Source organism: Macaca thibetana, chromosome 10 (genome assembly GCF_024542745.1).
Source record: "Macaca thibetana thibetana isolate TM-01 chromosome 10, ASM2454274v1, whole genome shotgun sequence".
Classification (NCBI taxonomy): domain Eukaryota; kingdom Metazoa; phylum Chordata; class Mammalia; order Primates; family Cercopithecidae; genus Macaca; species Macaca thibetana.
This window is the reverse complement of record NC_065587.1, coordinates 19392277-19411496: the sequence shown is the minus strand read 5'-3', so window position 1 is coordinate 19411496 and position 19220 is coordinate 19392277. Positions and strand designations below refer to the sequence as shown.

Sequence of the window (19220 nt, the reverse complement as noted above, 5' to 3'; positions counted from 1 at the left end):
ACGGGGACTCACTAGGGAGTGCAGTGGCATGATCTTGGCTCACTGCAACCCCTGCCTCCTGGACTCAAGTGATCCTCCCACCTCGGCCTCCGGAGTATAGCTGGGACCACAGATGTGCACCACCATGCCCGACTAATTTTTTGTATTAGGGGTAGAGGACACGGTCTCACTAGGTTGCCCAGTCTGGTCTTGAACTCCTAAACTCAATCTACCTGTCTTGGCCTCTGAAAGTCCTGGGATTACGGGTGTGAGCCACCACACCCAGCTGGAATGAAACATTTTTTAATGATATAAATGATATAAAGTTTTAAAACTAGACTTGTCACTGCATATAAGCAAACCCTTCTGTTCCAGCCTTAGTTTGTATCACTGAGACCTGAAATGGTGAATCCGAATTTGTGAACTCCTCTGCAAGTTTCAATAGACTCGCCACTGTCTGACCCAGTCACCTCTGTCCACTTTACCTCCTCTCTCTCACTATTGTCCTCCTGTCTCCCCACACCTGGTTCATTTCTTTGAACATACTATATCACCTCGTGTGCCCTGGCCCCTGATCATCTCTGCTGGAACATATTTTCCCCAATATAGGGGCTTCATTAAAATCCTAAGACTTAGACTGTCCTAAAGGGGAAAAACCTAATAGGTATGAAAGACTACTAGGTCAGTTATTCCTGTGGAAGGAACTCAAGGACATTTAGGGCACACAGTGGTACAACACATGCACAACCAAACAAGGAGAAGCCTTTAAGTCCTTCACAGTCACTAAAGGTCACTGACCATGCTTGTGATGGAGGCAGCAGGGGCAGGGGAAGAGGAATTCCCTCGATGCACTGGTGCTGGTGACTTGGTCACTCGCTGTTGCCTGTGAACAAACCAATTATCAGCATGAACCCCAATCTCCTTAACTTCAAGTCTTAAAACCATATAATACTCAAGACCAGCCTAGGAATTTTAACATCCCCTTTCCCTTATCCAATTCAATTTCCCAAGCATTTAGGCCTAACATATGCAAAAGTACATGCTAAGTTCTGAGGGAAGGCAAAAGCAAAATGAAACACGATCTCAGTCTTGTAAGAGCTCTCAGTCTAGTGGCGAAAACAATCACCTAGAGCAAACCAAGGCATGTAGATAGTAGGCACCAACAAAGTACAATGGAAAAATGGAGGGGTGAGAAGGAATAACAGGCACTGCAGGGATGCTTCCTGGGGAAGAAGCTGCATTCCACTGGGTGTGATCAACAAGAAGCTGAAGATAGAGAACAACAGTTCAGGTAGATGGAACAGGTACAGGAACTTGGGAGGGCCTTGGAATTATAGGGTTATCCAGAGCTGGTGTATAGTTTACTGAAGACTACACCAGTGAGGTGCGCTAGGATGGGCCTTCATTCTGGGGCTGGCTGTGCTTCACTGGGCAGGGAGCAGCAATAATTAGCGCAGTGCCTGGCATAGAACTGATGCTCTATGTGACACTCATTCAAATCAAATACAGAATCAACAGTTTCAGCTATTTTAGGACCACTCTTGGTCTACACAAGATTGATCTCAGGCCTCAAAGGTCAAGACCCAAGTGTAGTCACTGACCTGAAGTTCTCTGATAGATGGAAAATCTAAATTCATGGCTTCTTTCTAGTTAGTACCCCCATTGCCGCCATGCTGTGACTGTGTATATGACAACACGGGAAGACAGATCAGTACTATTCTGAGTGACTAAAAAATGAACCCCAAACTGGGGGTTCCACATGACCTGTCATTCCTTCTGGTAAACATATTTGAGCACCTGCTACAGACACTGTTCCAGGTTCCTGGAATGTAGCAGTGAATAAAAGAAAAAGAATCTCTGGCCTCATGGAGGTTATATTCTTGGGGCTGCAGGATGGAGTGGGGTTACTACAGGCAGGGAGACAAAAAATAAATAGTATGCTAGACAGTGATGAATACAATTTAAAAAAGCAAGGTAAGGGGAAAGGCATGTTTGTTGGAGGGACACAGCTGTACACAGGGAGGACCTAAGAGGCTGACGCTGATCCAAAACATGAAGGCTAGACTGACATTGACTCAAATATGCTTGCTAGTTTTGAGTAAGCCATGTTGTAAAAAGCTGTTTTCTGTATCTGTAAAATGCAGTTATGTACCTCCCCTCATCTACCTCACAGGGTTGATGTGAAGATCATATAAAATTCTGGGCCAGGTGTGGTGGCTCATGCCTGTAATCCCAGCACTTTGGGGACCGAAGCAGGTGAATCACTTGAGGCCAGGAATTCAAGTCTGGCCAACATAGCGAATCCCCATCTCTACTAAAAATACAAAACACTAGCCGGGCGTGGTGGCACACTCCTGTAATCCTACTTACTCAGGAGGCTGAGGCATGAGAACTGCTTGAACCCAGGAGGAGGAGGTTGCAGTGAGCCAAGACTGCATCACTGCACTCCATCCTGGGCAATAGAGCAAGAGACTGTCAAAAAAAAAAAAAAAAAAGAAAAAAAAAAAAAAAAAAGAAAAAAAAAGTTAAAAGTACTCTGAAAGTCGCAAATCACATCAATGAATGCTAGGTAACAGCATTATGCTATAGAGAAAGCATGTGAGAGGGGTTCAGCAGACCAGTCTGGAGCTCTCTGTTTTGGTTGAAGGGTGCTATAAATAGGATGTGCTTGTGTAAGGGTATCTCCTGGTCTCAGTGTCTTCTGAAAGGGTTAACAGGTGAAGCAAAACACTGAGGCACTGTGGTAGTAACTTTAAGAATCACATCAAAACATTAAGTACCAAGTATTTTAAGGGTGGACTAAACTATAGTGTTCAGGGATGTGTATTTTGGTGATAAATTACTGATTTTTAATTAAGGTAGTGATTACTTTTAAAGGCTGGACAGTGGAGAGTTCTGAGGAGGAAAATGGGTATTACTAGTACAGGGCACATGGAGGCCCTCTGAGTAGTTAACAAGGAAGTTTGCCTTATAGTAAGCTACACATTTGTTTTATATAGTTTTGTCTGTTTTATTTTACACTAAAATAACATTGCCACCCCTTTCCGTTTTCTCCTCAACTTATAATTTCATTTTACCATTTGTTGCAACTATTGAAAAAGAGGAGGAGAGTGAACTCCGCAATCTACTTGTTAACAAGTCTCATCAACAAACCCATCAGCTCTGGCCAAGAAACTGTCGATGCAGCAAACCTGCATCAAGGGAGTTTGGTAAGAACATTGGATCTGTGGGAAAAGGAATAAGGAGCTATGCTAGTTGCATTTGTAAAAATGAATTGTTTAACTGGTAGAAACATCCTAAGATTTTAAAATATATTTACTCATAACAATCTTGTGAGGTAAATTAGACAAGCAGCATCCCTTCCATATAGCTAATTAGCAAACTCAAAGAAAAAAAGTCATTTATAAATCAAGAACGGAAATAAAACCATATAGAATGAAAACCCTATGCCTTGCAGAATTTAATCGTATTTTCTCTATTTAATCTATTTGTTCTATTGATTTGGATTGGGATGGAATTTCTACCACATACTGAACAACATACCACAGTATGTGCAACAGAATTATACTGCAGATAAGTAATTTGTTAGTTTCAGGAAAACTTATCTGTAAATCTCCACATGAGCAGGATTAGTAATTTACCTGTTTCTGAATCCATCTCTGGTTCTGTCCACCTGTGGTTTGCCAAAACCAGGCTGGTAGAAGTTTGCTGCCTGTACAGCAAGGTCATGTGGCAAGGCCAGCCCTTCTAAAGCTGCCTGTTGCAACTCCAGCTGGCTCATCTGCTGAAAAGGAGAGGGGAGGGTCAGGAGAAGAGTGAGGACACCATACTTTCTACAAAGGTCTCTCTTCACTCTTAGAAAGGTAAGTTAAACAGAAGCTGAGAAAAGTTAGATACTGCAAACCTCACTAAATTGTGCTGCCATCACAGTGATCAAGATTAACAATTTTATTACTTGAATTATTCAGCAAATTGTCTAACCTTCACTGAGCTTGAAATATAGATCAAAACCATTTATTGGTTTTAGAGACAGGGTCTCACTCTGCCACCCAGGCTGGAGTACAGTAGCTCACTGCAGTCTCAAAACTCTTGGGCTCAAGTGATTCTCCTGCCTCAGCCTCCTTGTAGCTGGGACTACAGATGCATGCCACTATACCTGGCTCATTTTTACTTTTGGGCTCAAGTGATCCTCCTGCCTCTGCCTCCCAAAGTGCTGGGATTACAGGCATGAGCCGCCATGCCTGGCCTCAAAACCATTTTTAAGAATCACAACAATTCAGCTCTCCACTCCCCATGCACCAATAGGGTGAAGGGCAAGCAAGAGATTGAGTTGAGAAAGAGCTCAGCCTGACCTGGGCCGTGATGGGGCTCATGGGTTTGCGCATGCCTTGGAATGGATCTCCGAGTAGCTGCTGTGGTCCTGGTGTGAAACCTGTCAGGAAAGTTACAGTCTCAGTGAGTACCAAGATGGTATGTGTGCATCAGGGAGGCCTTTTCATTAATGCATGCCATTTCTTGCTGAACGCCATCTCTTGGAAAGCACTGATTTCTTGGGCTGACAGATGTCCCTCTCCCTCTGTGCCCTGACAGTGGGCTATGTGTACCTCAACCAGAGCACTGTCTAAATTGCTTCTCAACTAAGCCATCAGCTTTGCTCCTTTTAAAGCCAAGACCTCTCTCTGGGAGAGAAGAGCTTTTCTAGCCAGCAATTTGTCCTATTATCACTAAGCCATCTGGTATTAAAGCAGACACCATTGCTGTGAGAGTACACACTCTCTTCATTCTATCTGTTTGACTGTGGACAGAAGATTTCAAAAAATGCCTCTCAAGGTTTGTTTGGCAGAAACCAGAGTGGCCAGCAGCCTAAAGTAGCTTACGATGGCAGGAACAACACTACGACATTCCATGTAAAAACTTTGCTAAGACACTTTCTGGAACTTTTCTTTCAGTCACATTCCTAATTAGCCATAAGACTTAACAGTGGATTATCTATCAAAACTCAATAGCTTCACAGAGAACCACTACACTGACTTCTACTGTATCAAAGAAAAATTTAAGAAGCCAAATTAACTTTTTTTGGATTGAATTCCCAAAATAAGGAATAAGACTAAAGAGTTGGATCAGTTAGATTTCAATTAAAAAAAAAATCTATAACATGAACATATTCACCTAGAAGAGCAGCTGATGATAAGATATCTTCCACCTTTGCTCCCGCATCCCCCAAAAGTGTAATATTTATTTTTTTGAGACAGAGTCTTGCTCTGTCGCCCAGGCTGGATTGCAGTGGTGTGATCTTGGCTTACTGCAACCTCCACCTCTCGGATTCAAGCGATTCTCCTGTCTCAGCCTCCTGCGTAGCTGGGATTACAGGCACGCACCACCACGCCTGGCTGTTTTTGTATTTTTAGTAGAGATGGGGTTTCACCATGTTGGCCAGGCTGGTCTCAAACTTCTGACCTCAGGTGATCTGCCCACCACCTCGGCCTGCCAGAGTGCTGGAATTACAGGCATGAGCTACCGTGCCTGGCCATAAATTCCTATTTCTTTTTGACAAATAAGTATATTTACCAATTGGTGATGGTATTCTTGGGCGAAGGTAGTCAGCTGAGGCTGCTCGAGTTTGAAACACCTGTGACAAGGGAGGAGAGGGTGCTCTTTGGCCCAGTAAAGATGTTGTAGGCTCCAAGCTCCCCATAAGGCCACTCAGAAGATTGGAAGAAGCAGGTCTCTGAACTGGTTGACCCAGAAGTTCCTAAAGGCAGAAAAGCCAAATCCCTGTGAACTTAGTTCTTCCTTCTACTCAGAGGCTGTGAATTATGGATTAACTTTTGAGAGCCACAGATGGATCTCCCTCATGCTCAATTGAAGGACTTGGCATGTGTACATGCGACACATTTCTCTGAATGTTCAGCTAGCAACATTTGCTCTGTCTTAGTGCTATAAATAGAGATTCCTTTTTTTTTTTTTTTTTTGAGAGTCTCACTCTATTGCCCAGGCTGGAGTGCAGTGATGTGATCTTGGCTCACCGCAACCTCTGCCTACCGGGTCCAAGTGATTCTCACGCCTCAGCCTCCCAAGGAGCTGGGATTACAGCCATGTGCCACCACACCAGGCTAATTTTTGTATTTTTAGTAAAGTCAGGGTTTCTCCATGTTGGCCAGGCTGGTCTCAAACTCCTGACCTCAGGTGATCCCCCCACCTCAGTCTCCCAAAATGCTGAGATTACAGGTGTGAGCCACCATGCCTGGCTAGATACTTTTAAGTTCCACAGAAACTACAAAGTAAACTAGAAGTCAAGGCTTAGTTTGTCAACATTTTTAGCCACCCCGCATCCCCTGCCCATTAAGATTAACAGCAGCACCAAACTATGTCAGGCAACAATATCACATCTCTGATTGCCAGGCAACATAGATCATTTTCTAAGACCCAAAGCTGGACCACTAAACAAAACTGGTTCAGAAGACTACTGTTCAAGACTCCAAGGCCTCAGTATAAGATTGTGAAGTACCTGCAGGATGTTCTTAGGGACAGGCTGGCCTGGAATCTCAGCAGGGGACATCAAATGGCTTTCAAGGTTTCGCTAAAAAAGTCAAAAGAAAACTGGTTTTAACTTTCTTAACTCACTTAACTTACAGATTGATTGGGGACCACATGAAAGCATAAAGTACTCCTAGGGAGTTAATAGAAGAATGATGCTCAAGTCACAGAAAACTTAGACCAACTTGTTCCGCTCTCATCACATAGGTCCCAAAAAAGATCTGGGGATGGAAAGACTGTTCGCATGTACATGCAAAGTCCCCTCAGAGATCCTCACTATGCTAACCGTAAGTCCATTTCCCGGTTTCTAACACTGTGACCAAAAGAAGGGGGAAAAATGGTGAAACCAGGGAACACTTAGTTGAGACAACTCTTGCTACCCATTACCTTTAACAAAATTTATTGGAGACACACACACATACATATATATACACACACACACACACACACATATATATAATTCTGAGACATGGTCTTGTTCTGTTGCCCAGTCTGGAGTACAGTGGTGCGATCATGGCTTGCTGCAGCCTTGACCTCTCAGGCACAAGCGATCATCTCATCTCAGCCTCCTGAGTAGCTGGGACTACAGGTGTATGCCACCACACCCACCTAATTTTTATATTTTTTGTAGAGAGGGGGTTTTGCCATGTTGCCCAGGCTGGTCTTGAACTCCTGGGTTCAAGCAATCCTCTGGCCTTGGCCTCCCAAAGTGCTGGGATTATAGATGTGACCCACCACACCCAGCCTACACATACGGTTTTAAAATCGTAGTAAACAACATGCAGGTTTGGCCAAAATTGTTATATTTCAGAGTTTCATATTTCAGGAAATTTAAGCTTTATTATTTTATTTTTTTTGAGGCAGAGTCTTGCCCTGTTACCCAGGCTAGAGTGCAATGGCGCGATCTCGGCTCACTGCAACCTCTGCCTCCAGGGTTCAAGCAATTCTCCTGCCTCAGCCTCCTGAGTAGCTGGGACTATAGGCACGTGCCACCACGCCCGGCTAATTTTTTTTTTTTCTTTCTTTTTAGTGGAGATGGGGTCTCACCATGTTGGCCAGGATGGTCTCGATCTCCTGACCTCGTCGTGATCTGCCCGCCTTGGCCTCCCAAAGTACTGGGATTACAGGCATGAGCCACTGCGCCCAGCAACTTTATTATTTTTTAAGCGAGCTGTTCCAAAATGGGTATCACATACAGGGCAAAATTCAAAATCCTCCACTCTTAAAGCAGTAGTGGTTACCTTTTTTTTTTTTCTTTTTCTTTTGAGACAGAGTCTGGCTCTGTCGCCCAGGCTGGAGTGCGGTGGCCGGATCTTGGCTCACTGCAAGCTCCGCCTCCCGGGTTCACACCATTCTCCTGCCTCAGCCTCCCGAGTAGCTGGGACTACAGGCGCCCGCCACCTCGCCCGGCTAGTTTTTTTGTATTTTTTAGTAGAGACGGGGTTTCACCGTGTTCGCCAGGATGGTCTCGATCTCCTGACCTCGTGATCCGCCCGCCTCGGCCTCCCAAAGTGCTGGGATTACAGGCTTGAGCCACCGCGCCCGGCCTTTTTTTTTTTTTTGAGACAGGTCTATGTTCTTCAGGCTGTGTTCTCAGGCTGGCCTTGAACTCCTGGGTTCAAGCAACCCTCCCACCTTGGCCTCCCAAGTAGCTGGAACTATAGGTGTACACCACCAGGTCTGGCCAGTGGTTACATTTTGTGCATCCAGCCTGGAGTTCCCTCCTGCACTTCAGGACATCCCTATGCCCATTTAGCTCTGCGTGAAGTGCTTTCTCTGGTGTAGTTTCCCTTTCCCTAGATGGAGCTGTCAAAGTCCAAAGCAGTGTCTAGGCATGACAAATAGCCCAAGGATACCCAAGTATTTTATTGTTGATTTTGGAATTGGGACTAAAGGCAGATGATTTTATAAGTAATCTCTTTAAGAGTCATTTACTTCCATCTAATGAAAACAAATAGACAACTTTATACCACATGGCTTATTATACTTAGAGGATAGAATCTATAATTTAAAATATAATTTAGATTGAACCAGCATGTATTACTTTTGGATGAACCAATATGACAACCGAAATGGATGAAGGCAGATCAGAAATAGTATACAAAACATACACAGCAGTAGTAATTAAAGACGCTGAATTCAAAAAGTAAACCATGACTTAACAACATGCAAATTGAGCAATATTTTGAGATAACACCTGCTATTCTTATTCCATTACTTTCCTTGTTGCGTTCTTTCCTGTTAGCTGAGTTTGTCTTACCCTTTGCCTAGCCACTTGAATATGTGTCATCTATCCCCCCTTTGGCAGGTGTTTGAGGCTCATTTGCTCAGCTAAAACCAGATATACTTCAGAGTACTAAAACCCCAACATCAAACCAATTGCCCTTACAACTCAAGAGAAAATTGTGTTAATATCAAATCCTAGAATCATATCTACAATAAAATGTGGAAAAACATCAGGTAAACTGCTGAATCCCCCTTCCATATTTTTAGTTGCTCACACCAAAAGAAAGAGGCTAATTACAAGATATGAACCACACCATTGCAGCCAGCACCCAATTACCAAGACACAAAGGTAACAAGAAAGGAAAATAGGATAGTCTACCGTCTTTCAGTTTGGTCTTCATTTGAAAGTATTTGTATATAATAATTCTTTGTATAAAAATAATTCTAAAGCAGTTTACAGGGACATTCTCCTGCAACTGGTATGGTGTGGTCAGATACAAAGAAGTCAGTCTACCTATCTGAGGTGCCTCCTTTCAAGGGTAGAAGGTCGGTCCTGGCACTAAGGAATAATGGCACCTCTGTCTGAGGATGTTGACATCTCTAGCACTATTGGTCAGATAAGGAATGCTAAAAGTCAGTTGCTTTCTTTCGGTGTAAGGCATAATGATTCAAACAGCTATTGCTATTTGCATCTTAGCTAACTGCTAAGTTCCCAAGCAAGCAGGGAACAGGAAAAAAAAGAGGGAAAACTCAATTTGGTAAATTTGCTAGAACTTAGCAAATAGAATAAGTCCATGTTTATGATTTTATTATTCATATCTACCCTGCCTCCCCATTAGTTTGTATCAAGAGATAGTGATATTAACACATATGCTATGGGTGAGAACTACCCTCTCAAAATTGTTAGGACAAAGACCAGATTATTATAAACACTTGCATTTACAAGGTGATATGCAGTTGTGTCACCCTGTAACCTAACTTCATGCCTACAACTTTTGTTTTTAATTTGGAGCCACAGCTTTTTCCCTTAGTAAATTAACAGAATGTAATTATCTTGACAAACCCATCTTACTTTTTTTTTGAGACAGTCTCACTCTGTTGCCCAGCCTGAAGTGCAGTGGCGCAACCCCGGCTCACTGCAACTTCCATTGTCCGGGTTCAAGCAATTCTCCTGCCTTGGCCTCCCAAGTAGCTGGGATTACAGGTGCCTGCCCCGACGCCTGGCTAATTTTTGTTATTTTCAGTAGAGATGGGGTTTTACCATGTTGGCCAGCTCAAACTCCTGACCTCAGGTGATCTGCCTGCCTCAGCCTCCCAAAGTGCTAGGATTACAGGCGTGAGCCACTGTGCCCAGTCCCATCTTAGATACTTTACAAATGATTTCTATGGCTGTAAGAAAGCAGGTAATCCCTGGTATCTGGCAATAATTAGAAGATGTGAATAAAGATTTTACTATACAAATATGGTAAAGTATATGAACTTAAGTAGCTGAATAACAAAATTTTCTCTGGAGGTCATCCAAAAAGATGGTTTTTTACCTCATTTTAGCAGTGACTTAAAGTTATACAGGCATTACATAAGACTGAATCTTTTAATCTTTATACTGTTACCCACAATACATATAAATTAACCACAAGTCTGCTTTCTCCAGTTAACGAATAGTGTATTAATAATTAAGGAACACACAAAAGCATCAAGGACCAAATGACTACTAAAGAATTTCCAACTTACTCAGAATACCTTTTTAAAAATCCATTTATTGTGGTGGGGAAAAGGAGAAAAAGAAAAAAAAAAAAAAAGAGAGAAAAGGGTGGGTTTGTGCCAGATACTTACGCTGACTTTGGGCTGAGAAGGCAAAGTCCCACTTGCCTTCATTGTGCTCACTAGCTTGTTGAACGCAGTCATGTCTCCGTCTTTCTTGAGTTGTCGATTGTTGGTTACAGCACTCAAGGTCTCTTCTAGGTGTTCTGCCATGAAGGGAGTTGAATTCTTCACTTGCTGGTCCACCTTCAAGCCCTTCAGACCTGCTTCTACCTCCTCCACGGAAAGCACAACCCCTGAATGTGCTGAGAAGTTGAGAATGTCCAGGTTAAATCAAGCAAAGAGATATCTGGTAGGAATTCTCTTTGGCTAGTATGATAGATAAGATGAAAATAATTTATTTCAAAATTGAGATAAGACTGTCAGAAAAGACTGACACCAAAGATAGACAAACTAGTAACACTTAAAATCAAATTGTGTACTAAGAGATGGCATAAACTAAACCTAAAATGTTTAGATGCTAGATACTGGGGGATCACAAATATGAGGTGCTATGCTTTAAAACTTGACAAGATCCTGCTGTGCATCCTGCAGAAGGATATGAGTCTTCTAGGAGACTTGTTACCTGGGACAAGAATCCCAGATAGCCCAACATTGCCAAGATTCCTACCTGCACTGTGGTCAGTATATCACTAAGTTTTTATGTTGAGGATTTATAGCCTAAGCAAGAATATGGAAGACTAGGGCAGATTTGTGAGGAAATGGTAAGTTATGCTCTGGAGGAATAAAACATTCACTGGAGTTTGTTTTCAACATTCACTGGATTATTATAACCAGACCCTAGGTAAGAACTTAAAGGAAAAGTTCTCATAGGGCTCATGACCTACTGTGAGATTCTCAAAGAGGTGGTATTCTTTGATGAAATGAGTTTTTAAAAAAGAACATTAAACAAAAACCCAATATATATTTGACTTTTTAGGAAACAGAGGTATGTTAGACCCAACTGCCTGAAGACTGAACATCTAGACTTTTTCAGATATCTAAAAAATTATAAACACTTACAGCTTTCTTTAAGTTTTTCTTTATTTGCAGAAAGGCTAGAAAGAAGAGGTTTCAAATCCACTTTGGCTTTCTGTAGCATTTCTAAAATATCCACTTTATTTTCAGTATGGTCTTCCAATGGTATAGGAGCAAAGTAATTCCCCGAGTTCTGTCCAGGAGAGAGGATGGCTTGCTCCAGACCTGATATTGCAAATAAACATACTCAAAATTAATCTGTTCCAGTAAAGAAACATGCCTTCAACTGTATTTTTCTTTCTTTCTTTTTTTTTTCAGATGGAGTTTCACTTTAATTCAGGCTGGAGTGCAGTGGTGCAATCTTGGCTCACTGCAACCTCCGTCTACCGGTTTCAAGAGATTCTCCTGCCTCAGCCTCCCGAGTAGGTGGGATTACAGATGCCTGCCACCACGCCCGGCTAATTTTTGTATTTTTAGTAGAGACGGGGTTTCACTGTGTTGGCCAGGCTGGTCTCGAACTCCTAACCTGCTGATCCGCCCGCCTTGGCCTCCCAAAGTGCGGGGATTACAGGCATGAGCCACTGCACCCGGCCCCTTCAACAATATTAAAAGGACACAAATTGAAGGCTTTTCAGTTGTCCAGAGACCCTTTGACCCTAATCGACTCCTGACTAATGAAGACGAATGAACCGTATCAGGGAAAAACCCAGGTTTACCTTCAAGGGCAGAATCTGAAGCCATTTTACCTGCAAGTCTCTCTAGCTCTTCATGTGGTGTTGACCCAAGACTGCTGGATCGGCTTCCTGATCTGCTCGGGTTAGAGAACCACCTACTGAACCGACTGGCAGAGACTGACCCTTCTCCCAAAACATCTTCTATCATCTGAAGAAAAAGACAATAAAAACTAATAGTTTCTAGATGAAAAAGGACAAGAAGGTTTAAATCTTATGAAAGGGTCACTTACTTTGAAATTTCCTTTGATGCTGGTGACCTGAAGATAAACATTCTCAGAACCTAGGAATTTGAACACCTTTTTCTTCCTCCTTCCTGGGTAGTTTCTGAGTATAACCAACTATCTACTTTCCTTTTTTATTACTTTTTTTTTTTTTTTAAATCGTTTATTTATTTTTTGAGACGGAGTCTTACACTGTCGCAGGGGCTGGTGTGCAGTGGCACAATCTCGGCTCACTGCAACCTCTGCCTCCCGGGTTCAAACGATAACAGGCGCTGGCCGCCACGCCCAGCCCGGCTAATTTTTTTTTTTTGTATTTTTAGTAGAGACGGGGTTTCACTATGTTGGCCAGGCTCATCTTGAACTCCTGACCTCGTGATCTGCCCGCCTCAGCCTCCCAAAGTGCTGGGATTATAGATGTGAGCCACCGCACCCGGCCCTATTACTATGTTTTTTAAGACAGAGTCTTGCTCTGTTGCCCAGGCTGAAGTGCAGGGGTGCAATCTTGGCTCACTACAACCTCTGCCTCCCAGGTTCAAGTGATTCTCATGCCTCAGGCTCTCGAGTAGCTGAGACTACAGGCATATGCCACCAGACACCTGGCTATTTTTAATTTTATTTTTAGTAGAGACGGGGTTTCACCATGTTGGCCAGGCTTGTCTCGAACTCCTGACCTCAAATGATCCACCGACCTTTGCCTCCCAAAGTGCTGGGATTACAGGCATGAGCCACCGTGCCCAGCCTACTTTCTAAGAATATAAAGCAAAGCCTCTATGCTACAAAAAGTTCTTCAGTTTTCTATTCTTTGCCTCAGGAGTAAATCCATGTACTACCAAATGTTCTCAGAGAACAGTGTCAATGCCACAGCATTTCACTGACAAGCTGATGAGTGACCTTCAACTAAACATCAAGAATGGGGAACTGATGAAAGAAAACCATTGCTTCAAACTTAGTGGTTTCAAGGTTGTAATGAACATTATGAAATTCAATCCTGTGAGTTTCAGAAGCCAAAGGCTAAAAAAAAATAGAGCTCATAAAGACCATAATTCCAAGTCAAAGTTTAGAAAAAGTATGACTGGCCGGGCGCGGTGGCTCAAGCCTGTAATCCCAGCACTTTGGGAGGCCGAGACGGGCGGATCACGAGGTCAGGAGATCGAGACCATCCTGGCTAACACGGTGAAACCCCGTCTCTACTAAAAAATACAAAAAAATAGCCGGGCGAGGTGGCGGGCACCTGTAGTCCCAGCTACTCAGGAGGCTGAGGCAAGAGAATGGCGCAAACCCGGGAGGCGGAGCTTGCAGTGAGCTGAGATCCAGCCACTGCACTCCAGCCTGGGCGACAGAGCCAGACTCCGTCTCAAAAAAAAAAAAAAAAAAAAAAAAAAAAAAAGTATGACTGTGGAAGATGAAATTACAACTGATCTCTATTTGTTTGAGATCAATTGAGAGTTTTCAGGTGTTTTCTGTTTCCAAATCCAACCTCCATAGTTTTCATTTAATAAGGACAATTAAATAACACACTATGAACAATAAATTGCTTTGGTAAAAATTACGAAATAGTGCCAATCTTTCTTAAAAACTAAATTTAAGCATTTAAAAAGTTTTTCAATTCACATCATACCATAAATTCAGTCAAATATCCAAAACTGATTTTTTGCAGTATTCATATCAATATTTAGAAAAGACAAGATAGAGCAAACATCTATCCAAAAATCAGACATATCCTTGAAAATAAATCATATACTTTCACTTCAATCCCACTGATAAACAGAAAACATGCTTTTTCAAAAACTGGTACATGGATGACAGAATTAGTGACTGTTTTACTTGAAATCTGGAACCCACAGTTTCCAAAGTTAAGCAGGGGAAGCTTAGATTTATGCTTTGTTCTTCTCTGGAAGAATGTTTTCATAATCCATACCCAAACTAAGCCACAAAATACTTCTTTTGAAGGGATTTTAATTCAAGACCCTAATTATTGTTTCCATAATTTCTATTTTCAGAGGAATTATCTAGACAATTTCAATCACATTCCACCTGTAGATGCTCATACCTTAAATAATGCTGACTTTTAAGTGCACTAATTTTGTATTAATTAAAATATAAGATAAGCATGATACATCACTGTGAAAAATTGGGGGAGTGTATCCAAAATATAAGTATCTTAGTGATAAACAGGAATTCTAAAAATAACTTTAAAAAGCCAAGTGCGCTGGCTCACGCCTGTAATCCCAGCACTTTGGGAGGCCGAGGTGGGTGGATCACCTGAGGTCAGGAGTTCAAGACCAGCATGGCCAACCTGGTGAAACCCCGTCTCTACTAAAAATACAAAAATTAGCTGGGTGTGGTGGTGGGCAACTGTAATTCCAGCTACTCAGGAGGCTGGGGCAGGAGAATCACTTGAACCCGGGAGGCGGAGGTTGCAGTGAGCCAAGATGGCACCATTGTACTCCAGCCTAGGAGACAGAGTGAGAATTCATCTCAAAAACAAAAAACAAAAAAAAAAACCACAAAAAAACTAAAAAACATAATTAAAAATGTTTCAGTGTTGAAAAGAGTTTGAAATTTACAAATAGCAAAAATAATGGCTTTGCATTTTAACTTTTATTTCCTCCATTATGATCATACTGCAAAAGAAAAAAAGAAAGATACAAAGAAATAACATGAGAAAGCAAAGGAGATTAATACAAAGTATCTGGACATTCCCTAAAGATATTAAAGTAAGTGTTGAAAGTCACGTCCATATTTTGTCTAATAACCAATTTTGCTTCTGTTAGAGAAGCAAAACTTTTATTATAGTTAAAGCATAACAAGCAGAAACAAGTCGCTTTTACACATATTTAGCGGAAATACTAATTTCAAGAAACTGAAGCATCTTAAACATGAAAAGGTTAAACCTAAAGTTTATCTAGTCAGTAATTTTTATCACATAGCAAAATAGGACATTCTATAGCAGGGCCTCCCTCACAAGGTACCTTGCTAGAGGAAGTAAAGACCTGGACACATATCTCTGCCTTCTTGGTCAGGTATCTCCTCTGCCACATCATTGTCAGCCATCAGCTGATTGAGAAGAGGAGCCTGGGAACTGCAATTTGTGTTTCAGCTGCCCTTATTAGAGTAGATTTTTAATACAATTTTTAAGGTAACCTGTATGGCTATTAGCCTGGTCCTTCAAGCTAGGTCATTTAGACAAATCACATCCTTGGATTCATAATGTCATTCTGCTAATCAAACAGATTCCATGAAACATTTTTGCTTTTTGACAGTTACTTGGTTGTACTGATCAATGCTTTCCATTTTTATAGTAATTTTTACATTTTGTATTTGTTTCACTAGTTTCTTTTTGTTTGGATTTCTAATGAATTCATTTAAGGTTATACATTTTCTTCTGCACATACTTTTCTGATCTTCCTGCTAATCACTCTAAAACATTCAGTATTTCCAATTTGATTTCATTCAATATAGTTAGGCATCTATCATGTGTCATGCACTGTAGTAAGAGTACCATATTAAAAAAAATTTTTTTAATTACTTATTTAAATTTGCAAGTATTCCAAATGTTCAGTTTGTATACATTTTCCTGGCTTTTAATTTGTCAATTTCTAAGTGAATATAGTCCACAAATACATGTGTAGGTGCGTGTATATTTCTGATCCTTGTGTATCTTCGGCTTGTAAGTAAGCTCTATGAGGATGAGAACTTTATTTTGTTTACTACCATAGCCTTAGTTCCTAGAACAGTGTCCAGAGGTTAGAACTACTCAATAATTTGTTTGGAGACAGGGTCTTTTTCTGTCGCCTAGGCTGGAGTACAGTGGTGTGATCATTGCTTGCTGTAGCGTCAAACTCCTGGGCTCAGCCTCCTGAATAGCTAGGACTGCAGAAGCACGCCGCCACTCCCAGCTTATTTTTATTTATTTATTTTTGTAGCAGGGTCTCACAAGCTAGTCTTAAACTCCTGGCCTCAAGTGATCCTGCCTCAGCCTTTGATAAATATTTTTTTTTTTTTTTTTTTTTTTTTTGAGACAGAGTCTCGTTCTGTCACCCAGGCTGGAGTGCAGTGGCCGGATCTCAGCTCACTGCAAGCTCCGCCTCCCGGGTTTACGCCATTCTCCTGCCTCAGCCTCCCGAGTAGCTGGGACTACAGGTGCCTGCCACCTCGCCCGGCTAAGTTTTTTTGTATTTTTAGTAGAGACGGGGTTTCACTGTGTTAGTCAGGATGGTCTCGATCTCCTGACCTCGTGATCCGCCCGTCTCGGCCTCCCAAAGTGCTGGGATTACAGGCTTGAGCCACCGCGCCCGGCCGATAAATATTTCTAAATAAAACGAACAAATGCGTTATTTGCGATTTCCTTTGTAGCCTAATAATTTGGTTAAGTTATATAAAAGATAGTGTATTCTCACTTTTGTTATAAAGTTCTGTTTATATTTATTAACACCCAACATTTGTAGAGCTTACTAAGCATACAACACTTTTTTTGCTTTTTGTTTTTTTTTTGAGACAGAGTCTCACTCTGTTACCCAGGCTGGAGTGCAGTGGTGTGATCTTGGCTCACTGCAAGCTTCGCCTCCCAGGTTCACACCATTCTCCTGCTTCAGCCATTCTCCTGCTTTGGCCTCCCAAAGTGCTCGGATTATAGGCATGAACCACCGCGCTTGGCCTCCAATACTGTTTTAAGCACTTACATACTTGTCAATTGATATTCATATCCTTTACAGCCTTTCTTATTTTTCCCAATTGACTTGTAATTTTCTGAGTACTTTGTATTAGAGTTCAGTTGGTTATATAACACACAGCATCTGTTTTTACTGACCTCAGTTTTGCTTTTTAGTGGATTACAGAATATATAATTTAACAACACCTCCACAGAAAGCATGGAGACAGAGTTAATGGCTTTGTTCTGACTGCTTAGCATTAACCATGTTTTGGTTCAGGATAATGGCCAGAGGACAAACAGTGCTCAGTTGCTATTCCTACCTATATGCTTCAGAGGTAGTATATTTGGGGGAGTTAAGAGCAGAAACTCATTACTGGAACTGTATAAATTAGAAGTCAGTTTCCACCATTTACTGGCTGTGTGACTTTGAGCAAGTTATCTAAATTCTATGCCTATTTCCTCATCTGTAAATGGAAATAGTAATCTAATTTATAAGGGATTTGTGAAGATCAGATAACTTACTGTATATAAAGCCTGCAACAATCAGCACTATATGCATGTTACCTGTTATTAAAAGTTTAGGTTTAGGCCAGGAGCAGTGGCTCATGCCTGTAATCTCAGCACTTTGGGAGGCCGAGGCAGGCAGATCACTGGAGGTCAAGAGTTCAAGACCAGTCTGGGCAACATGGTAAAACCCTGTCTCTACTAAAAATACAAAAGCTAGCTGGGTGTGGTGGTGTGTGTCTGTAATCCCAGCTACTCAGGAGGCTGAGGCACAAGAATCGCCTTAACCTAGGAGGCAGAGCTTGTAATGAGCCGAGATCACATCATTGCACTCCAGCCTGGGTGATGGAATGAGACTCTGTCTCAAAAAAAAAAAAAAAAAAAAAAAAAAAAAAAAAAAAAAAAAAAAAAATTCCATCTGTCTTCTAAGAGAATGAAAAAAGAAAAAGTCACTAAAAGAAAAAAAATACTATACCCTCAGAAATTAAGAATTTGAAAGGGCCACTCAGTTTTAGATCTACTAAATTAAACTTGCATCTGGATATGATCCAAAGGACTGGCTAGGAGACTTACAATTAAAATTGCTGCTGGAACTTTAGGAACAAAACCACACAAATAGTTGCCAACATTGCTTTGGAGCCACATTCCATACGCTTCAGAGCAGTGCTACAGACAAGTGTGGACCATGCTGATCTGTATTGAGATAATAATGAGAATAAATGCTTAGAAACTGGTCGGGCACGGTGGCTCACACCTGTAATCCCAGCACTCTGGTAGGCCAAGACGGGTAGATTACTTGAGCTCAGGAGTTCGAGACCAGCCTGGCCAACATGGTGAAACCTCATCTCTACTAAAAATACCAAAATTAGCTGGGTGTGTTGGTGGCGCCTGTAATCCCAGCTACTTGGGAGGCTGAGACAGGAGAATCACTTGAACTCAGAAAGCAGAGTGAGCTGAGATTGCGCCACCGCACTGCGGTGTGGGCGACAAGAGACCTTTTCTCCAAAAAAACAAACAAACAAAAAGCCGGGTGTGGTGCTCATGCCTGTAATCCTAGCACTTTGGGAGGCCAGGGCAGGCGGATTGCCTGAACTCAGGAGTTTGAGACCAGCCTGGGCAACACGGTGAAACCCCATCTCTACTGAAAGACAAAAAATTAGCTGGGCATGGTGGTGTGTGCCTGTAGTCCCAGTTCCTTGGGAGGCTGAGGCAGAATTGCTTGAACCTGTGAGGCAGAGGTTGCAGTGAGCCAAGATTGCACCACTGTACTCCAGCCTAGGTGACAGAGCAAGACTCCATCTCCAAAAAAAGAAAAGAAACTTTTATACCAATTTGGCATTGTCGTGACATTTGTACTTTATACTAAAATATTGTTCTTCAATGGAATGGAAATAAAGCCTGGCACCTCATCATAGAAAAATTTAAGAAGACTGCCTAAGAACACATCTGTGGCCCTGTACCTATCAGTACTACACAGTGCCTGCTCACTTATTCTTGGTGGCAATCTTCTGGGTGTAGGGGAACAGGCAGTGACAACGGAGACAGACCAATGTTGCCTGCTCTGTTGTGCCCAGCTTTGTCCGCTCA

At 42.0% G+C, this 19220-nt stretch overlaps 1 protein-coding gene across 10 annotated transcripts in view; it reads right to left on the bottom strand.

Annotated features, from left to right (window-relative positions):
• Nucleotides 1-19220, bottom strand: part of EIF4ENIF1 (eukaryotic translation initiation factor 4E nuclear import factor 1) — a 64251-nt gene that overhangs the window by 4531 nt on the left and 40500 nt on the right. For 5 of the 10 annotated variants that reach the window (XM_050806681.1, XM_050806683.1, XM_050806687.1 and 2 more), the window contains exons 8-15: nt 12267-12402; nt 11566-11745; nt 10576-10808; nt 6488-6559; nt 5548-5731; nt 4332-4411; nt 3621-3763; nt 778-862 (exon numbers count right to left, since the gene is read on the bottom strand). In XM_050806681.1, the coding sequence (XP_050662638.1) occupies nt 778-862; nt 3621-3763; nt 4332-4411; nt 5548-5731; nt 6488-6559; nt 10576-10808; nt 11566-11745; nt 12267-12402 (1113 nt within the window). The remainder of the gene's footprint in view (nt 1-777; nt 863-3620; nt 3764-4331; nt 4412-5547; nt 5732-6487; nt 6560-10575; nt 10809-11565; nt 11746-12266; nt 12403-19220) is intronic. The other 5 variants (XM_050806682.1, XM_050806690.1, XM_050806689.1 and 2 more) reach the window with 3 other exon arrangements.